Source organism: Aspergillus karnatakaensis (genome assembly GCF_047715665.1).
Source record: "Aspergillus karnatakaensis strain CBS 102800 unplaced genomic scaffold BJY04scaffold_5, whole genome shotgun sequence".
NCBI classification, from domain to species: domain Eukaryota; kingdom Fungi; phylum Ascomycota; class Eurotiomycetes; order Eurotiales; family Aspergillaceae; genus Aspergillus; species Aspergillus karnatakaensis.
This window is the reverse complement of record NW_027395717.1, coordinates 604134-621392: the sequence shown is the minus strand read 5'-3', so window position 1 is coordinate 621392 and position 17259 is coordinate 604134. Positions and strand designations below refer to the sequence as shown.

The window sequence follows — 17259 nt, the reverse complement described above, 5'->3', positions numbered from 1 at the left end:
CCAGCCTAGTCACCCTGCGCAAAATTGATTGAGATCCGCAGGCAATTCTTTAGGCCATCAAAAGCAGTTTCTGGGCCTTAGTCTTCAAATGGCTGGCACTAAATATCCTGATTAGAACACCATAGCGTGGGTTCACCTGCTACTTAGGACGTTGGATTGCATGCTTTTGCGAGTAAGTTCCCATTCTATACTATAACTTCGATCAATGAGAGCACGCTACTTTGACCCCAGTGCAGTGAGGCAGTTCAATCCCTCCCTTGCAAATCGACCAAGAGTTCCAAGTCCAGAAGGTTCCACGACCCTGACACGTACTCGTATCGGAGACTGACACACGCCGCACAGAAATTGACGCTCGTCTGTCATAAAACTCATTTGGCCACCATTCCCTACATCAACGTCCTGTACCAAAGTGTGGCGTCCACATTCACACTGGACTGCCGTGAAAACAGAAGATGCTCCGTTGGCCGCCCTTTCCTGCTGACTATCTGCTGACAATCTGCTCGAGGCAGGTGATTAGACGGATCTATTTCATCGACCTGGTCAGCATCATCAAACGGTGCCATGTCTCCAGTTAGATATAGTCTGCGTCTCTCGACGCTCAGCTTCCGCCACCCCCTCCCATCGTGCCAATACGACCAAAACAGTTTGTGCTGAGAGCCTCGCTGTTGCCAACGGCTTCTGTGTACAGTACGACTCTAAATTTTGTATGAGTGTCCTAACTTCGGCACCCGTAGAACACCAACAGTGCGATTGTGGCTAGGACCAGACATGAGTCGTTGTCTGCTAGGCATCGGCGTACAAGCACTCTGTAACAATCTGGCGAACTTAGAGATCGAAGTCGTCCTGTGATACCAAGCGTATATGCTCGCAGACGCCACGACAGGGTTATTTGAGAATCAGAACAAGGTAACCGTCGTGGTGCATTGTTATCGTCTTGACACGAAATCTAATCATGTCATCCGCCGATATAATAGCTGTATCCCCCATTCTTTCATTCATGGACAATGTCGACTGCGCGTCGGCGTTGTGGTTGCTATTGCCATCAGTTGCTCTAAGTAGGTCCGTGAGAAGTGAGTGGGTGCCGGATAAGTTTTCATGGTTGCTTGGTTTTCGGTGAGATTCAGAGTCGCAAGGAGTGCTTGGGGCCTGCTCATCACTGCCAACGGCACCTTCCGTTCCCGCTATGGAAGTGTGGGCTTCGGGTAGACAGGGTATACCAGCAATCTCTTTAGCTGTACCCAGATGATCCAGGTTGTCGGGGTGACCACAGTGTGTCTCGATCGGGGTCTTGCCGTTCTCTTCCTCAGTCAAACGCGTAGCACGCTCACCCTGTGTCGAATCTTCCAAAATCGAAACCAATCTGGCCTATCATTTCTAATCACCGCTATGGTGTGGACAACCTTGTTTCCAGGCTCGCTGGCCTCAAAGCTAGAGCAGGTGCTGACACCTTTGGTACTCTCAGCAGCTTCGAGGCTTGTCGTGCTACTTCCAGCCTGCAGCCCCCCGATTGAATGGGTCTTACTGCCCCTCCCATGAAACGAAAGCTGGCGTTTGACCTCCAGCCCCGGAAGCTTGACCGGAATAACCCTTTGTACAACGTCGATGCCGCTTCTGTGGTATTTCTTCTGGGACTCCGCAAAGCTCAGGATATGTTGGGTCATAGTATCTGTCAGCGCTTTGAGTTTTGAATGAACATCTGCACCTCTAAGAGTTCTTAGATTCGGACAAGTAGATCATGCTGTTGGGCGCACATACCGTATATTATTCCGGGCCAGCGTAAGTGAGCTATATGCCATAAACAACGGGCTTTTCAGCTGCGTGGCTGCGGCGAACAGGTCCTTCATATAACCCTCGTTGAAAACCCACCTCGCGGTGTTTGCAGAGTTCTTAATAGCCTGTCGAACCAGCTTCAGGATCGTTTCTTGCAAACCCTCGCTTTCTGCACGCTTGCAGATTTCAATCAAGTGTTCGGCATCTGCAAGGATGGCTCTCGCATTCGTTCTACACGAAGAGATAAGTCTATGCTTATCTCCATTGAAGAAAACAGATACACTGCCGAACTGATCGCCGTCTCTACTCGCAGGAGCAAGTGACTCTATCAAGTCGAGAGTCTAGAAAGGTCAATATCTGCCCGGAGTGTGCGGCGACCAACTCACTCAATCAAGACTCCGAAGAACAACCACGTATCGTTCTAGCTGCCGGGATGCTTGCTTCAAAGCTTGAACAAAATAGACCAGCTTAATGATCGCATCTCCAAGTGTGATGGTACCGCTTGCCTCTCCAATGCCAGACATAGTTGCAAGGATTTGACATTAACTGTGGCGTAACAAATCAATAGACGGGATTTAGCGGTATGTATCGCTTGTGAAACGCTGGGTAGTGATCAAAGGCTTGGATCCCATAGCCGCATCGACAAGGCTGCCAGATCATCCCGCCAAAGCAAACATTGTAACCCACCAGTTATCCATCGCCGGCCACGCAGACAGCGTGGCTGTAACCCCTCTTTCCGTTTTTTCTTTTTCTTTTTTTAAAGAAAAACTTTATTTTTGCTCTTATCCACTCTTTCACTCCAGATCGTCTGCCAGCCTGATGTCGTGGGGCTGAGCATAGTAATATCGGACAGACCTGTTAGCCGATACAATCCACATGGACGCTGCTACTGTATGCAGGGCCACCCTGGAGTCCAGAGTAGTCGACTTTTCATGAGTCTCTGGTCCTTGGCAAACTATTCGAGGCAGCTTCTCAACGATCAACATCATTAACCCCAACGATCCTGTCCCCAGCAGCCCGCCCTGCAGACTAAAATTGCAGTGCTGAGAACGGTTGACATGCATAGTCCGGATTGCCCTACTCATGAGCCAGCTTTGCCAACGCCTCTTATTGATTAAGACTGCGGTGCGTGGTGGATTGCTAAAGAATATCATACCTACATAGGACACTCATCATACTTTCAGGGTCTTCCCCCTAGAGATTCGTAACCACATTTTGGCCCAATTCGTACAGAAATTTTGCAAGATTCTCTGACATATGCCTCCCCTTAGCGCAGTTCTTTAGGGCCTCAAGAAGTCCCAGTGCAAGGCTTATTCAGGAACCTCCTAAGACCTAAACTGCACTGTATTAACAATTCTTAGCTTGCTCCACCTTAACGGTAGGGGATTAGCCTCATTGATCACAAAACGCGCCTCGGTTTAAAACTCTCTTACCAACGTGGCCTCGCCGCGGCCAGGGCTGTGACATATGGAGCTGAAGATACTATCGTGTTATTGTACGAATCTACTTATCTCGTCTTGGTAGACATGCAGGATGATTGGGATTGTGGAAGTGGGACAGTTGGGGTGAGGGCCAGAAAGATGGAATCCACGAGAGCCATTATGAATGTGGCGAGGTTTATCAGTGCAGTGGACTGGTAATTGACTAAATAGAATATATGCTATCATTCTCGCGGCATTGCTTGCAGGAAATCAGGAATTACCGAAATATCGCGCAGGGGAATGGCGCTTTGAGGTTAGATACTTGGGGTCTGGTGATTATGCGCCTTTGCAGAAGGCTGCATTGTAGCCTTATTATCCCTGCATGGCTCCTGGGTGATAGCCTTTCAGCCCGAGCCTTTGGCGCTATCTGTTCCTCTCTAGTAGACATCTCGAAACACGTTGCAAGGATGTATCCTAGTGGGTAGGGTAGGTGGTAAACATGGCCCTGGAGCCCCTGTCGCTTTTCCAGATTCTCTCAGCCTCGGCGACTAACATGGACCTGATTCGCAGCTGAGTGTTGTTAAAAACCTTCATTCCCATATCCAATGAGCCACAATATCGTCGGACTGGTGTCTGCAGGTGTTCGTATAGCAGTCCTTGCTGCTCAGGTCACAGGGCCGGTTTGGCGCTTACGTGGTGCCCACCAGTATCCGCGCAGCAAGGCTGCCAATAAGTGGGAATCTCTTATAGGGCGCTTGAAATTTCTCCGTTGATCTGTGGTCTTGCAACGAAACGTTCAGCAGTCTGACATCTTTTAACAGACTGTTACAAACGTTTGTTTGGCATACAGCAGCGTCGACGTTACCCTACGTGATGTGCCTAGGAAGGTCCTCCGTCTCCAGAGAGGCAAGCTCAAGATTTCTCGATGTGCTACAACTATCAGGGAGCAACTGCGAGATGCAAGGGAAAAAGCCGAGGCTGTCATTAGTTATCTCACTCTTACTTGGTCAGTTGTGCTAGCTCAGCAATCCACACATATACCGATACTTAACGCAGTCTACTCGTATATACTGGCGCGGATGCTGAGTAGAACACAATCCTGACCTCCTCGCCAAGTTCTAGTGGTAATCCCCCGTCTGCCATCATCAACCAGTCATTGCCGAATGAACTCACATCGAAAGATACAATTCGACATCCAGACCTTGTAGTTACAACGCCGATAAGCGACCCAGCGGCAAGATCACGAAAAGAAAAGTCTGCCAACTGCGCGGTAAGGCATTGCCACAGATCATGCCAACTAGCAAGAAACCGGTTGAATCATCTCTGGGCATGGGAATATCCCCCGTTGTCGGTTCCATTCAGGCCTTGCGACGCTTTAGAATGTACGGCCAGGCGTTATCGTTGGGCTTTGAAGTTTACAATGACCGGATACGGGTTCCCCTTGGTTTCCACCAGTTTCGAGTTTCTCTCAGACGGTGGAAAATATCGTCCCAGACCTGCAATCAGTACTTAAAGGGTGGTAAAATATACCTCTCTATGATTCAAAGCACTGTGGCGCTTTTCAAATGATAGTCTTTCTGTATCGAAGATTTCGCCTCAATCCGTTTTGGCGCTCTGCGAAGAAACTGGATGGCTATTCTGAAGATCATATATGAGGTGCAGGTCGAAGTCGCTGGAAGAGAAAGGCAGCAGAGAGACGCACCGTATGGGCCGTTCGAGATGCGTATTGCATTGCCACTCCTTCTCTTCCGTTTCCTGGCTTCCTTTTTTCTTTTTGTTCCTTGTCCCTCCGCTTCCCTTCCTTTCCCACTGCATTTCAAAAAACTCCATTACCAAGCCAGCGCTTGCCCTAAAAAGAAATAGGGTCGTTACAGCGTCGACTATGCAACGACAAATACAACCATCCTTTCAGTTTCAACCTTGTTAGCACCCCTAGCCCTATGTCACGCTCACTGGTGGAATACATTATTTGATTTGAGCATGATTACGCCAGATCCAAAGCGAACGAGTCTGCAACTGCCGCAGCCCAGACGCAGGCGTGGTATGAGAGCAGACTGGTATGGATCTTGGGGCTCTTGAACGTTATGAACCTTGATTCAGATACACTCGCTGGGGGAATCAAGGGGTTTGTGGATATACGCATCCGGAAACCAGGCTCCAGGCTTCGAGAACGTTTGCCAATGGTATGGTATATGGCTATTGCTATAGTACTAAATTATCGTGGCTCTAAGCATCAAAAAGGCTACACCAGTTCGATGTTCATTATGAGAGTTAAACGAGTGTCTAGTCCAATTGAGCTCACCCATTAGCATCGATCTATCACCTCGGCCTTTCAAGTTCTAGTGCGGTAACCGGACTGGTTTATAATGGCATTGGTAATCTCTAACTCGATGAGCGAATTGTTGGAGTAAATTACATTCCGGAAGGCCGATTGATTGTTCTAGGCGGATTGATGGTGAAATCCTACGCCATTCCAATCTGATTAAGGCTGGAATTTACGATCAGTAGGTAGATGTTTCCCCAGCTTGCTTGGTGTTCGAGGATTTCATGCCATTGGCGGCCTCATGTTTGACCAAATTACTGCTCCGCCACCTGCACCCTTACAAGGGTGACAAGAAGAAAGGCACTTTGCATAGCCCTCTTCTTGATTAAAAGCCCCTATGAGTTTGGCGCCCGCCAACGCTCCAACTATGCTTTCCTTGCATATTCAAGTTAAAACGTGCGATGAAGCGCGTCAGTATGATAGAAAGCTCACAAAGCGTCCAACAGTACTCCTAAGGGATAATTTCTTATCGTAGGCGCAGTCGGCCCTGTGTAACTACATTGCTACCCAGGTCAATTTTACAGGCGCATTGAGGCAGCTTAGCCACATCGTGGGAGTGTCAACGTGGCGCCAATCAGGCCGGAATTCAAACAGGCGAGGCTGAAGTCTCATCAGCCAGAATAAAAGCTCACTCTCAAACCACTGTCTTTCCTCTTCCATCAGCCTCAACATCTCCATACGGTGTGATGACGGATCCCTTTTCTGTTAGCGCTGGAGTGGTGGGCGTAGTATCGCTTGGTTTAACCCTTAGTCAGGGCTTTTTGCGATACTACGGACCATGGCGCGACTACGATGTCGAGATTCGAGGATTTACCACCAAAGTCAACGGCCTTCTGCAAACCCTGACCTACTAGGAAGCTTTTTACTCCCTGAGCATGAACTCCGTCTTCCTTCTGATCAACATCGGCTCCTCGTACTCGATAATCTAGCCTCTTGCAAAGAGGCATGTGATCGCTTGGAAAAGATGTTGGAAGAGTGTAAATTAAGCAATTTGACCGTTGCGGGTCCAGCATCTAAGAGGAAAAGCGGTTGGCTTCAGCTGAAGAGGGCCGCATATCCTTTCAAGAAGGAAACTTTGGTTACCTTGTCAGACTTGGTGTCTGATTTGTGAGACAGTCTGAGCCTTGCTCTCCAGCTTCTTACCGTGTATGCTATGACTCTATCTCTTGGACTCTGTGTATCTGTACTACTGCTGATCCAGATACAAGTGCTTTTATGGACCAACAAAACCGCCGGGTGGAGGATGTGATCACAAGGACGACCTCTATAGACCTTAGAACCACAAAGATTCTGACCACCGTTGAGCAGCAACACAAATCTACTAGCTCGCAAGCCCTTACCAAATATTCACCCGATACTTCTGGCACAATGCAGAATTCTATCCATACGATACCAGAGCCTAGTCTACTACGCAATCTCTGTGACCAACAACAACTGATGAACTCTTGGCTCCGCAGGAAGCGGAGGGTGCCAGCTTCGCAAATAGAGCAAATCTCGCAGTACTGCACATGTCGCCGAAAACCGCAATTCCTATCACCAAGGTACGGTGGCTTCACTGCGAGGTCCTTCTCAGGTTTGCAGTTTGCAACATATTCACTGCACGAAGAGTCCTGCCTGCTACATGTTAGCGGCCAACACACAACAGGGGTTATTGGAAGCTATGCATTCTCGAACAGATTCTTGGGTATGTCAGTGCAGGTCATGATGAGTTTAACAGGGCGTGGGGGCTCTTTCACGATTAGCCCAGTTATCCAGTTACAGGCGGTAGTAGCCCCTGACTCACCTGCCTTCAAGCTTCTAGCCGAAGCTAGGATAACTTACCCGTCTGCAACTGGCCAAATTGACCGTGTCAAGACAAGCCTTTTGCAGATGTTCCACGTTGGACGTGCCGCCGCAACCGATCGTCTTGAAAACGGCAGCACACTATTACATGTGAGTGCAGCGGGTCAATACTATAAATATTATCCGTGTCGCCTGAACTGATGCTCTAATAGGAGCTTTGCGAATCCTTCCTTCTCCACGTACTCAGAGACGAACCGAATTCCCATGGTGACTTAAAATCATTTATTAGTGCATTGATCCAAGCTGGGGTACCTTTCAATGAGCGCACCATAAATGGTAGGACGCCTGCGGATACGCTTATTCGTCGGCTCTGGTTTGATAAGCTACATGTTCAATCGCCTCAGTTCGACGAGTGGCTGAAGGTTCTAGATATTTTCCTAAACGCCGGAGGATATATAAACTCCCCTATGGCTGACGATGATTTTTCTGGGGAATGGAATTACCTTTCATCACAGGCTGCGTGCTCGCTAGTGACGGCAAATTTCCATGGTATGTACATAAAACCAATGATCTTTCAAAGGATGCCTCTCTGAGTTTACTCAAGCATTCGAATTTCTTGAGATTAAGATGGCCATCTTCTCTCGGTCAGTGGAGTCGCTCAACTATTGTTTGACCTCGCAAAGTTACCGATGCCCTGATAAGACTGGTTATTGTCGAATACTATCCCTATCCCTGGGATGGCCAGAAGGACTACGCATTTTACTGCAATCATCAATAGGCCAAGCTGCAACTCAACATCAGAGCTGGTCTCTATATGGAAACGCAATCGGTGATTGCTTTATAAAGGCCTGCGACGCGGGGGAACTTAAATGCGCCTCTATACTCATGGAACGCCTGCAATGGTTTGATATATGGCAACTACGCGCAGCGGCAAAGCAGAATGATGATCATCTTATTACAGGGATAATCTCAGGTCTGGTCAAATCACGGCAGCAGCTCTACCAATTAGCTATTAACTGCCTGCCGCACCACGAGTTATGTTCACTTTCGCTGCCAAGTTGTGCTCTCTTGGACACCAAGGCCTCTGAAGTTTACGATATGCTAGAGCGACATGAAATCAAAGCACATGATTCATCCGACGAATCGCACTCTGTTTACAGTTGTGCTGATGATAATATAGCCGTCTTCGAGCATCTTTACACAGCCGGGTTTACAGATCTGAACCAATGTGACGGGGATAGCATGGCACTCCTGTTGGACCTTTATCACGGCTTTGATTCACGAAATCCATTCAATCTCATTAGAAGTGCAGAGTGGCTCGTATCCCGAGGTGCTAACCTTTATCAACTGTCGGAAGAGGGCTACCCATCAATCTTCAGTCTCGCTGATGCCTTCGGGGATGCCCTAGCTACCTTGGTATGATCCACATGACAAACTCGGAAAAGATGCGAAGTCCTTCGTGATGAAACAGGATCTAGATGTTCTCAAGGTCTTATTTCTCATTACAAGAGAGGACTATCATGACAGTTGTTTGTGTGCGTGTTCTAATAGCGGCTGCTTCTCGTTCCAGCAAATCCTCCGCGGCTTTGGGCGGGGGACTGAATGTCTTGATCCCTATCATACAGCACTCGGCGCCATGATCGACGGATTCCATGACTCTACCTCCGGATGGCTCTCGGAGGCCCACAGGCGTGATACTTCTGTTCAAACTTTACGGTCTCTTACCTTTAACGCACTGGGGCGGACCCATACGTGCCATAAAAGTGCGGCGTATCTACGCGCCTGGGGAATTGAATACCAGCCAATGGATGATGATGAAGTCCTAGAGATACGCGAGGAAGAGGCTGCCCTTATCGGCCAACTAGAGCAGTTGATGGACGAATTCATCAAGAAATACGACGAACTTGAACTGCGGCTGCATGACTTTGTTCAACAATATTGGCAACCCCGTATGGACAGGGTTCTTTATCCAGAGCACTATTGGGGAGAGGACCCAGAGGAGGTTACAGAAGAGAATCCTGATCCAGAATACCAGGCCCGAGTCCGGGAACTCGGCATATTTCTGCGATGATGTGGTGACACGAGCCTTTGGTTCTGTCTTTCTCTCTTAATATATACAGCTTGTTCCTGTCCTTGCCGCTATCTGTACGGAAGCAACAATGGTACCACGCAAGGTGATGGAATATCAGTATTTCTCCCTCTGTGTCAGTGCGGATGCCCCCTAGACATGAAATACCTGGCGAACGACTTCTTCTTTTTCCATTCATCAGCCTCTTCCAGAGTAGCAGTATAATAGGCATGCTCCCTTCGGTCCCTGTGTACTCGCTATGCTTGTAAAAAAGACATTCAACAGCTGAAAGTCCCACGTGATTACTTATTATACGCGTAACCAGCCGGCGAATGGCTCATGTGCAGTTGAGCGGGAATAAAACCCTGTTCTCCACCCCCAATAGCCGTATGTATTTGTCAATTAAGAAATAGAGGCTCTGTAGCTAGCATGGCTAGGCGAGGCCGTACTACAGTAGATGGAGAGGGGGCAGGGTAATGATAGTGAGGTAGAGCAGCGCGCCGGCGCTACGCTTGGCCATGGTAAGAGCATATTTATGGATATCAATACGTGTAGTTATAGCGTTGCCGATATCTATTCCGTCCAATCTACAACCTTGACCTCGCGAATGTCTACGCCAAGAAGGACAAGCTCCCAGAAACAGCCCAACAACGTGTCTCGTGGTCAATTCTAAGCTTAAACATTTTGGATGCTTCTGGGACCCATAGGAATCCACTAGGTTATTTTGTGCACAAATCATGTCGGATCTAGGCGGATTCTAGACCAGCTTGGGCTCAGTAATGGACGTTCTACCGGGTCTAACATCACAGTTGACGTCCCTGGGTAAGGAACATTCTAGCAGAGCTATTGTTCCATCAACATTTGTTCCTTAGCTATTATGACCCTTCTGGAGAGTCACCCTCTCTGTGTCGTAAATAATCCTACATACATGCAACCCTATGGAGTTCCTGGTAGCACTCCAGTCTAGGGCTTAAATAACCACCATTATCTCTACTCCATTGAGCTCTCCAGTTGCTTCTGTTGAAACTCATGATACACAATCTCCTCATGCTCGCCTATTTCCCCAAGGTAGATAACGACGTCATTCTTCCCATGATCCTCAATATAGCGGACATAGACTAGAATTCTGCGTTAGTATGTCTCTATCTCTCGGTGTTGCGGAAGCTGGTACATACGTCTGCGACGAATCGATCGTTCAGGTGCGATTGCTGTATTGTCGGGACCTGTGATAAGTGGAAGGTCTGCGAGGGGATCATTGTCGAATTTGATCGAATGAAGGTTAAGCTATGTAGGAGATACTTAGACCCCGTCATACAATATGCCTTTCTCGGGCTCTAAAACATACCTTCACACCGTGGGTCTCTTCCTCGATATCACACTGCTTGCTCCAGCCACTTGAATAGCTCTCACCATAGGTATTGCAATATGTTACCGCGTACCTGTCACGATCATGAGCTTGCGTCTTTTTCGTGATTGACAACGAAGTGGCTAGCTTACTTGACTTTCTGGCCCACAAAACTCTCTTCCTTGAGGAAGAGCGACAGCGACTCTGAGTCCTTCTTATCGACAACACTGGCCGCGATGTGTTGTTCACCTGGCGACAGGTTCTTGGTTGGGCCCACTGGGACCCTACTGTTCCACTGTCGGACTAATCTAAGTTAGCGTCACGCTTAGGTGTGATTGTGTCTGAGGACGGACTATTATCTTCAAGGTGATTCATAACCGCCCGAGCCGGGCCCAGGCTAAAATCAACCGCTTGTCTCGCGTATACTCTCCATAAAAGAAGGACAATGTTGGGGCTGTTGTTGCCGACTGCGAGGCCGTTGTAGGATCTTAAACTAATATCAGCAACTATGCCTCACAGTGATACGTCGTGCTACCAACTTGAGAGCAATAGCATCCGGTAAACCAAGCGCCGCTCGCAGGCCTGGGAGAGGCATCCATCCCACAGAGAACATTGGCCAGTCGTCTTGGATATAAGCCGTCTCTCCTTCGCCCACTATGTTAACGTGATTCTCTCGGTCTTTGGCAATCCGCTCAATCAGTTTTGCAAGGACATTACGCGCACGGATGGCGTCATGCCTCAGCTAGAAGGATACTGTTCATTGGTCGATGAATAGTGTTTGGGGCTCGGAGAAGTAGGGACCTCATCTATGTCATTTGTCAGACTGTTCACTGACTCAAGATATGATCCTAGAGCAACAAGATTAGATAAACGCATTTCAAAGCCTGAGGTGCTTTGGCCTGGCCTACTCCACTGTTGTCCTTCGACATATAAGGACCTTGCTTGGATCCCTCGCGTAACAATAATGCTAGACTTTGGTTTAGTCTCCACACGCTATCAAACCACTGACTTGGGCTTCAACTTACGCCTAATATCCTAGTCAACCATGGCTCCTGCCATCTAGTTGTGGGACATGCTTACCTTATCATATATCAACAACCAATGTACACCTAGTAGATAAAGATCCAACCTTCGCTGTGCCGGGATCTTGTTTGAGTTCGCAATGTTGGTCTCAAGTGACGCAACTCCCCTTTGAAGATCCAGTCGTTGCTCAATCAGGCTTCCATGCTCGGCAAGAAATGGGGCAAACTTGTCCGGTCCATCTTGCGCTGTAACTTTCACTTAATTCTGATGATTCTCAATCCAAGTTCTAAGCAAGCAGAAGTTAACAGGTAGTTAGCTAGTTAATCGTGAGCTCACGTACGCTGCAGATTGAATAATAGTGAAAACCTGATCATACAAGGCGTCGGCAAGCATATCCTTGATGTGAGTGGCCGTGAGATCCGGTTTGCTTGAAAGATCGTCGGTCAATTGCTTAAACCCATGGTCGAGATCGGTCTTGATATCCTGTACCGCTTGCAGGATCGCCTTGATATCTCCTTCTTGTCGCTTGAGCTCGATCAAAACAGGGGTGCTCAGCTGCTCGTCAGTGGGCGGCCTGGGCTCTCATTGCATTCCCGTGAGCTTCCTAGGTTGATCTAGACCGCAGGTTCAGCCCGCCGTAACCACCTTCCCCTCAATCCTGCAGGAACACCTGTTCGCATTACAATGGCAAGGTTCTATTAACCGACGCTAAATCTGTCCGTGGCCAATAACTGAACGTGGCGTCGCTTATAATCGCCCGGCCCGCGTAGACCTTATTACTCTGCTATTCTTCATAGACACGATTCTGACCCATGCATGCGGAAGGCGTTCTCTTGACGTGCTGAATAGTTAAGATGAAATACGTGCAACCCTTGCGACGTAGTGTATTGCACTTCCACCAATCCACCAGGCGGGTTTCCAATGTAAGGTTCAACCCCTCAACCTCTCCATTCGGCAACAAACGTATAGATGCTCGCTATGCTCGCAGAGCTCCCTGCCGTCGCTCTAAAAAAACATACAACAGCTGGGATTCGCATGTGGTCACCCACCATACTACTAACCAGCCGGCGAGTGGCTGAAACATGGCCAGAAGTTGGGTGTGTGCCACCCGGGGTAAGGTTAGGGTGAAACCGCTTTATGGTCGTGCGACTTGGGTGAGACGCGGGTGAGTTCTTGTTAGAAATACTGTGTATTTCTTGTCGAGGGCTTCAATCAGTTGTATTCTTCTGATATTCTCAGGTAGTCGTGTATATGTACCCCTCTTCTTGGGCAGCAAGGCAGTATCTCTTCTGCTCGCCTAGACTCTCACAAGATGTCCATATACCTAGGGACTAGTGAAATCTGACAGAACTAAAAAGCGGGAAATGGAAAACAGGAAGAGTATAAGACATACAAGAGATCTATAGGGATCAGCTACTGTAGGGCAAACACCAGAAGAGTTGGATAAGATCAATTTCTGGATAGTGATTGGATACAAAGACCCACTATATTGAGGTTCCTTGCGGTTCGGTCGGGGTCTGCCGACTTGTGTGATCCTCAAAGAGACGACATATGGTGGCAGCAAAGATAAAGCTTTGGCGGACTGCCTTGCCCTCCTGAAGCAATAGTAAGAGACAAAGGAAACCAGTTACATGTGAGGTGCCATATGCCACGGAATGACAGCATAAACATCGCGCCTAGCTCATGCCAGCTCAAAGGAGGACCTCCCGCACCTCCACTGACCCCAGAGCCACACTTCCCCCAGACACCTCCAGAGATACACCATCAGCAGACACGTCGGGGAAGATCAAGTTCGAAATAACCGCCTCGCCTTGGCCCCCAAAAACCTCAAGCGAGCATACATCAACCAAGACACGCAATTGTACCTCCCCATTTGCACCAGGCTGCACAGTAGCAGTGTGGACACCACCAGCTGCGGGATCATACGAGATATTCCCACTGGTATTGCGATCAACTGAGAGTTGTTTAGAACTCTGCACATACCTTATGAAAGTCTGTTGAGAGCCTGCCTTCCGAACAGCGAGAGAGAGCGTAGAATCAGGCGAAGGGGTGAAGGACATTTTGATATCGAGTGTCCGGGAATGGATGTCGGAAAGCAGTGTCTGCCCCGGGGCAATATTTTGGTTCGTGATAATTGCAACGGGTGACGCGTACGTGTTGACTTCATCCACGGGCTGTTGTAGAAATCGTAGCTTGCCATTGAACTGTTCAAGCTCCAGTGTGCGAGGGAATGACAGCATTCCCTTCCAGCTGTTTGTTGGAGGATGTCCACCGTAACTATTCATAACGGAGGCGAGAATTTTACGTCCATCCGAAGCAGGGACATTTTCCCAGATGAGAGCACCGTCAAAGTCACGGCCGTAATCGAGCCAGAATGCGCTGGGGTCCACAGGGTCCGATGTGAATACAGTACCGTCGAAAGAGCCCGTGACTGCGAAGACGCCATTGCCGCCGGCCGGGGATCCAGTGGCAGGAGTAATGATCATCACCCATTTCTTCTGCGTCGTCCCTAAAACCGGCAGTTCAAAAAAGTCGGGCACCTCCCACCCATTGATTCCGTCAGGTAAGTTTGGAATGTGGCTGGCAGTGAAGTCGCTTCTCCAGGTCCAAGCTTTCGCATCACTCGATGTCCAGAAGGTGAGTTTATTCTGGCCGCCGTGTGAAAGAATCATTACCCATCTGCTCGACGGAATATGGTAGAAGACTTTCGGATCCCGGGTTTCCAGACCCTTGGTGATATCATGGGGCTCTTCTTGGGCTTTCGAGATTATCGGATTGCCCTGGTATTTGATCCACGTGGCGCCCTGGTCGACACTATATGCCAGCCGCTGATCCTGCACCCCAGTCGAGGGGAAGTAACCAGTATAGAACGCGAGATACGGCGGGTTTGATGGTGTTCCTAGTCCTGAGAGATTCTGCGGATCGAAATACGCGGTCCCGGTGAATGCTTGTATTCCATCCGCACTGGAGATTGCGACTGATTTGTGAGTCCAGGACACCAGATCAGTGCTGATTGCATGGCCCCAACTGAGGTTCCCCCAGAAGTTTCCAGTGGGGTTATGTTGGAAGAACAAGTGCCATGTGGACCCAATTTTGATAAGACCGTTGGGTTCATTCATCCAATTCTGCTCTGGCACGAAGTGGAAAACTGGGCGAAAGTCGACAGGAGCAGTAGCGGAAGGGCGGACGGTGGTGCTTGTGCCTGTGGTAGTCGTACTTACCGTTGTACGTGCCGTAGTACTTAGTGTCGTGCTTAGTGTCGTGCTGGTCTTGCTGGTGGTGCTGCTGGTGGGCGGATCGAAAGCGGACCCCAGAATCTTTGCATTAATCGTGATCCCACTTGTACTTCCCTCAGTTGAGAAAAGCCGGACATCAGCACCCGTGTCCTGGGGAAAGATCTGCGCCGACAAGGTGACCTCGCCTTGGCCGCCGAAGACTTCAACCGAAGAAGAATCAAGGAGGATGCGCAAAGTGACCTTGCCGTCACTGCCAGGCGCCAAGGGCGCGTAATAAGTATTGGAGAATGTCCCATCAAAGCCAACATTTCCAGACTTGGTTCGATCAACAAACATCCTCTTTGTGCCGAAGTCATACCCGATTCGTGTCTGCTGTGCCCGGTCAGAGGTTGCTCTGAGGAGGACGCCGAACTGAGCTAGAGACGCAGAGTTCCGGTCAGAGAATGTCACTGTGATATCGAGGGACTTCCCAGAGAGCGGAATGAGTTGAGTTCCTTCAGTTACAGTGCTCAAAGAATTGGAATATGTGTCTATCTTTAGACTGTCCCAGTTGGCAACAGGTTGCTGGATGAGTGTTGGCCATCCGTTGATGGTCTTGAGTGACAGTTTCCGAGGGATCGACAACATGCTACGCCATGGAGAGGTAGGAATATTGGCCGCGTACTGCCAATTGTTCATCCAGGCAATGTTGGTGCGGTCTGCAGGCAGAAGTCCATTAAATGGGGCCGCAGCATAGTAGTCAGGGCCCCAATCCATCCAGTTGGTCCCTCGCGGCTCAGCCGATACATCCGAGAAGGAGATTTCATCCACCAGGATATGTCCCCAGCCGGTCGTGCTGAGATCAGCAATTTCAATGACGGCACTCTCGCCGATCAAGTCTGTGACGTCCCAGCTCCTTGGCAAAAGCTGTTCACTATCACTGCCCGTTGCAGTGCGGACAACCTGGCCGCCGACCTTGAGGTTGATGCATTGCACCCCTGGAGCATTCCCGCCACCAATGAGGAAGTTGATCCTTTTCTTGGTGACTGTGAAGGTGGGCGAGACCAGAGTTCCAGTTGTCGAATCGCCATTGTAGAACGTGTTGACGAAGTTTCCGCGATAACCAGAAACAGCTTGCTGTCCCGTCAGCGTGCCCTGGGCGGGGCTCTTCCCGACAAGATCTCCAGTAGCAGTCCAGCCGCGACTTTCAAAAGTACCGGTCCCATTGAAATCAAATACACCCTCTCCAGTGGGCGCGGAAGGGGTAGCATCCCCAGTGAAGGTAATTTCGTCAATGAGTATATGGCCCCAACCATCCCTCCCCTGATCCACGATCTCAAGGACGGCAGTTTGCCCTATGTACTCAGTAACGTTCCAAGTCTGTGGCTGGAGTTTCTCCTCATTGCGGCCTGTGGCAGTACGCGCAGTTTGGCTTCGCCCTTGGATCTTCAAGTTGATGCATTCCAAGCCTGGTGCATTGCCGCCACCAATCAGGAATTTAATAAGCGGCCGAGTGATTGTGAAGGGCGGCGAGGTAAGCGTGCCGGTGGTTGAGTCTCCGTTCAAGAAAGTATTCACAAGGCGAGTGCCAACATATCCAGAGACGGATTGCTGTCCGGGAAGAGTCCCCTGAGCAGGTGCAGCCCCAACTAACCCCCCTATGGCAACCCAGCCACGAGACGCAAAGTTGGCAGTGCCTTCGAAATCTTGGAATATAACATCCCCAATTGCTCCAGTTTCTTCTGGGCAGGAGCAGGTAGTGGATGTCTGAGTCCCAGTACTAACTGACGTCGACACGGAGGTGGAGGTTGGAGACGGAGACTGAGGCGGAGTGTCGGGGTCCGCAACGAATGCTGTGCCATTAAAGCTGCCAACTATATATTGCGTTCCTGAGCCGGTAACTCCAGGTGGTCCGCCAGGGTTGAGTCCAATTTGTACAACCCATTTGGTCTCGGCTTCGTTTCCATCGAGAGCAAGCGGGAAGATGCTAGGACACTCCCAAACACCCCCGATTGCGTTCATTGGGCCGAATTCACTGGTGTAGGTCCACTCCTTCAGGTTGGGCGAAGTGTAAATGAGAACCTTGTGGAGTTGGGCTAATGAGATAACTGAGACCCATTTCTGGGTTGGCTCATGCCAGAATACAAACGGGTCTCGGAACTCGCGCCACTGATCCGCGTAGGGTGCTGGCGGATTAAGAATAACAGGGTTGGCAGCATCATAAGTTGTCCACGTTATGCCTTCGTCTAGACTGTACGCAATCGATTGAGCTTGCTGTCCACTGTTGACTGACTTGCCGCTAGGTAGATTGC

General features: G+C 49.4%; 4 protein-coding genes across 4 annotated transcripts; 2 read left to right on the top strand and 2 right to left on the bottom strand.

Moving 5' to 3' along the window:
* Positions 1-885: 885 nt before the first annotated feature.
* On the bottom strand, positions 886-2294 carry BJY04DRAFT_214132 (uncharacterized protein; the record flags this gene model as incomplete). The annotated part of the gene is made up of 4 exons (XM_073715127.1): positions 886-1329; positions 1383-1704; positions 1756-2111; positions 2178-2294. 4 exons carry the CDS (start codon positions 2292-2294, stop codon positions 886-888), a joined length of 1239 nt encoding a protein of 412 aa, XP_073575751.1.
* A 5781-nt stretch (positions 2295-8075) lies between these two features.
* BJY04DRAFT_179559 (uncharacterized protein) lies at positions 8076-8908 on the top strand. The gene has a single exon (XM_073709916.1). The coding sequence runs from the start codon at positions 8182-8184 to the stop codon at positions 8716-8718; it is 537 nt and encodes a 178-aa protein (XP_073575750.1). The 5' UTR covers positions 8076-8181; the 3' UTR covers positions 8719-8908.
* A 2-nt stretch (positions 8909-8910) lies between these two features.
* Positions 8911-9742, top strand: BJY04DRAFT_179558 (uncharacterized protein). The gene has a single exon (XM_073709915.1). The coding sequence runs from the start codon at positions 8933-8935 to the stop codon at positions 9365-9367; it is 435 nt and encodes a 144-aa protein (XP_073575749.1). The 5' UTR covers positions 8911-8932; the 3' UTR covers positions 9368-9742.
* A 3429-nt stretch (positions 9743-13171) lies between these two features.
* BJY04DRAFT_179557 (glycosyl hydrolase) lies at positions 13172-17122 on the bottom strand. Its single transcript, XM_073709914.1, has one exon. The coding sequence runs from the start codon at positions 16967-16969 to the stop codon at positions 13424-13426; it is 3546 nt and encodes a 1181-aa protein (XP_073575748.1). The 5' UTR covers positions 16970-17122; the 3' UTR covers positions 13172-13423.
* Between the last annotated feature and the right edge of the window lie 137 nt (positions 17123-17259).

Excerpts from the sequence above, each read along its gene's own strand:
- BJY04DRAFT_179559 (XM_073709916.1), top strand. The coding sequence starts at position 8,182 with ATGGAACGCCTGCAATGGTTTGATATATGGCAACTACGCGCAGCGGCA.
- BJY04DRAFT_179558 (XM_073709915.1), top strand. The coding sequence starts at position 8,933 with ATGATCGACGGATTCCATGACTCTACCTCCGGATGGCTCTCGGAGGCC.
- BJY04DRAFT_179557 (XM_073709914.1), bottom strand. The coding sequence starts at position 16,969 with ATGAACGCAATCGGGGGTGTTTGGGAGTGTCCTAGCATCTTCCCGCTT.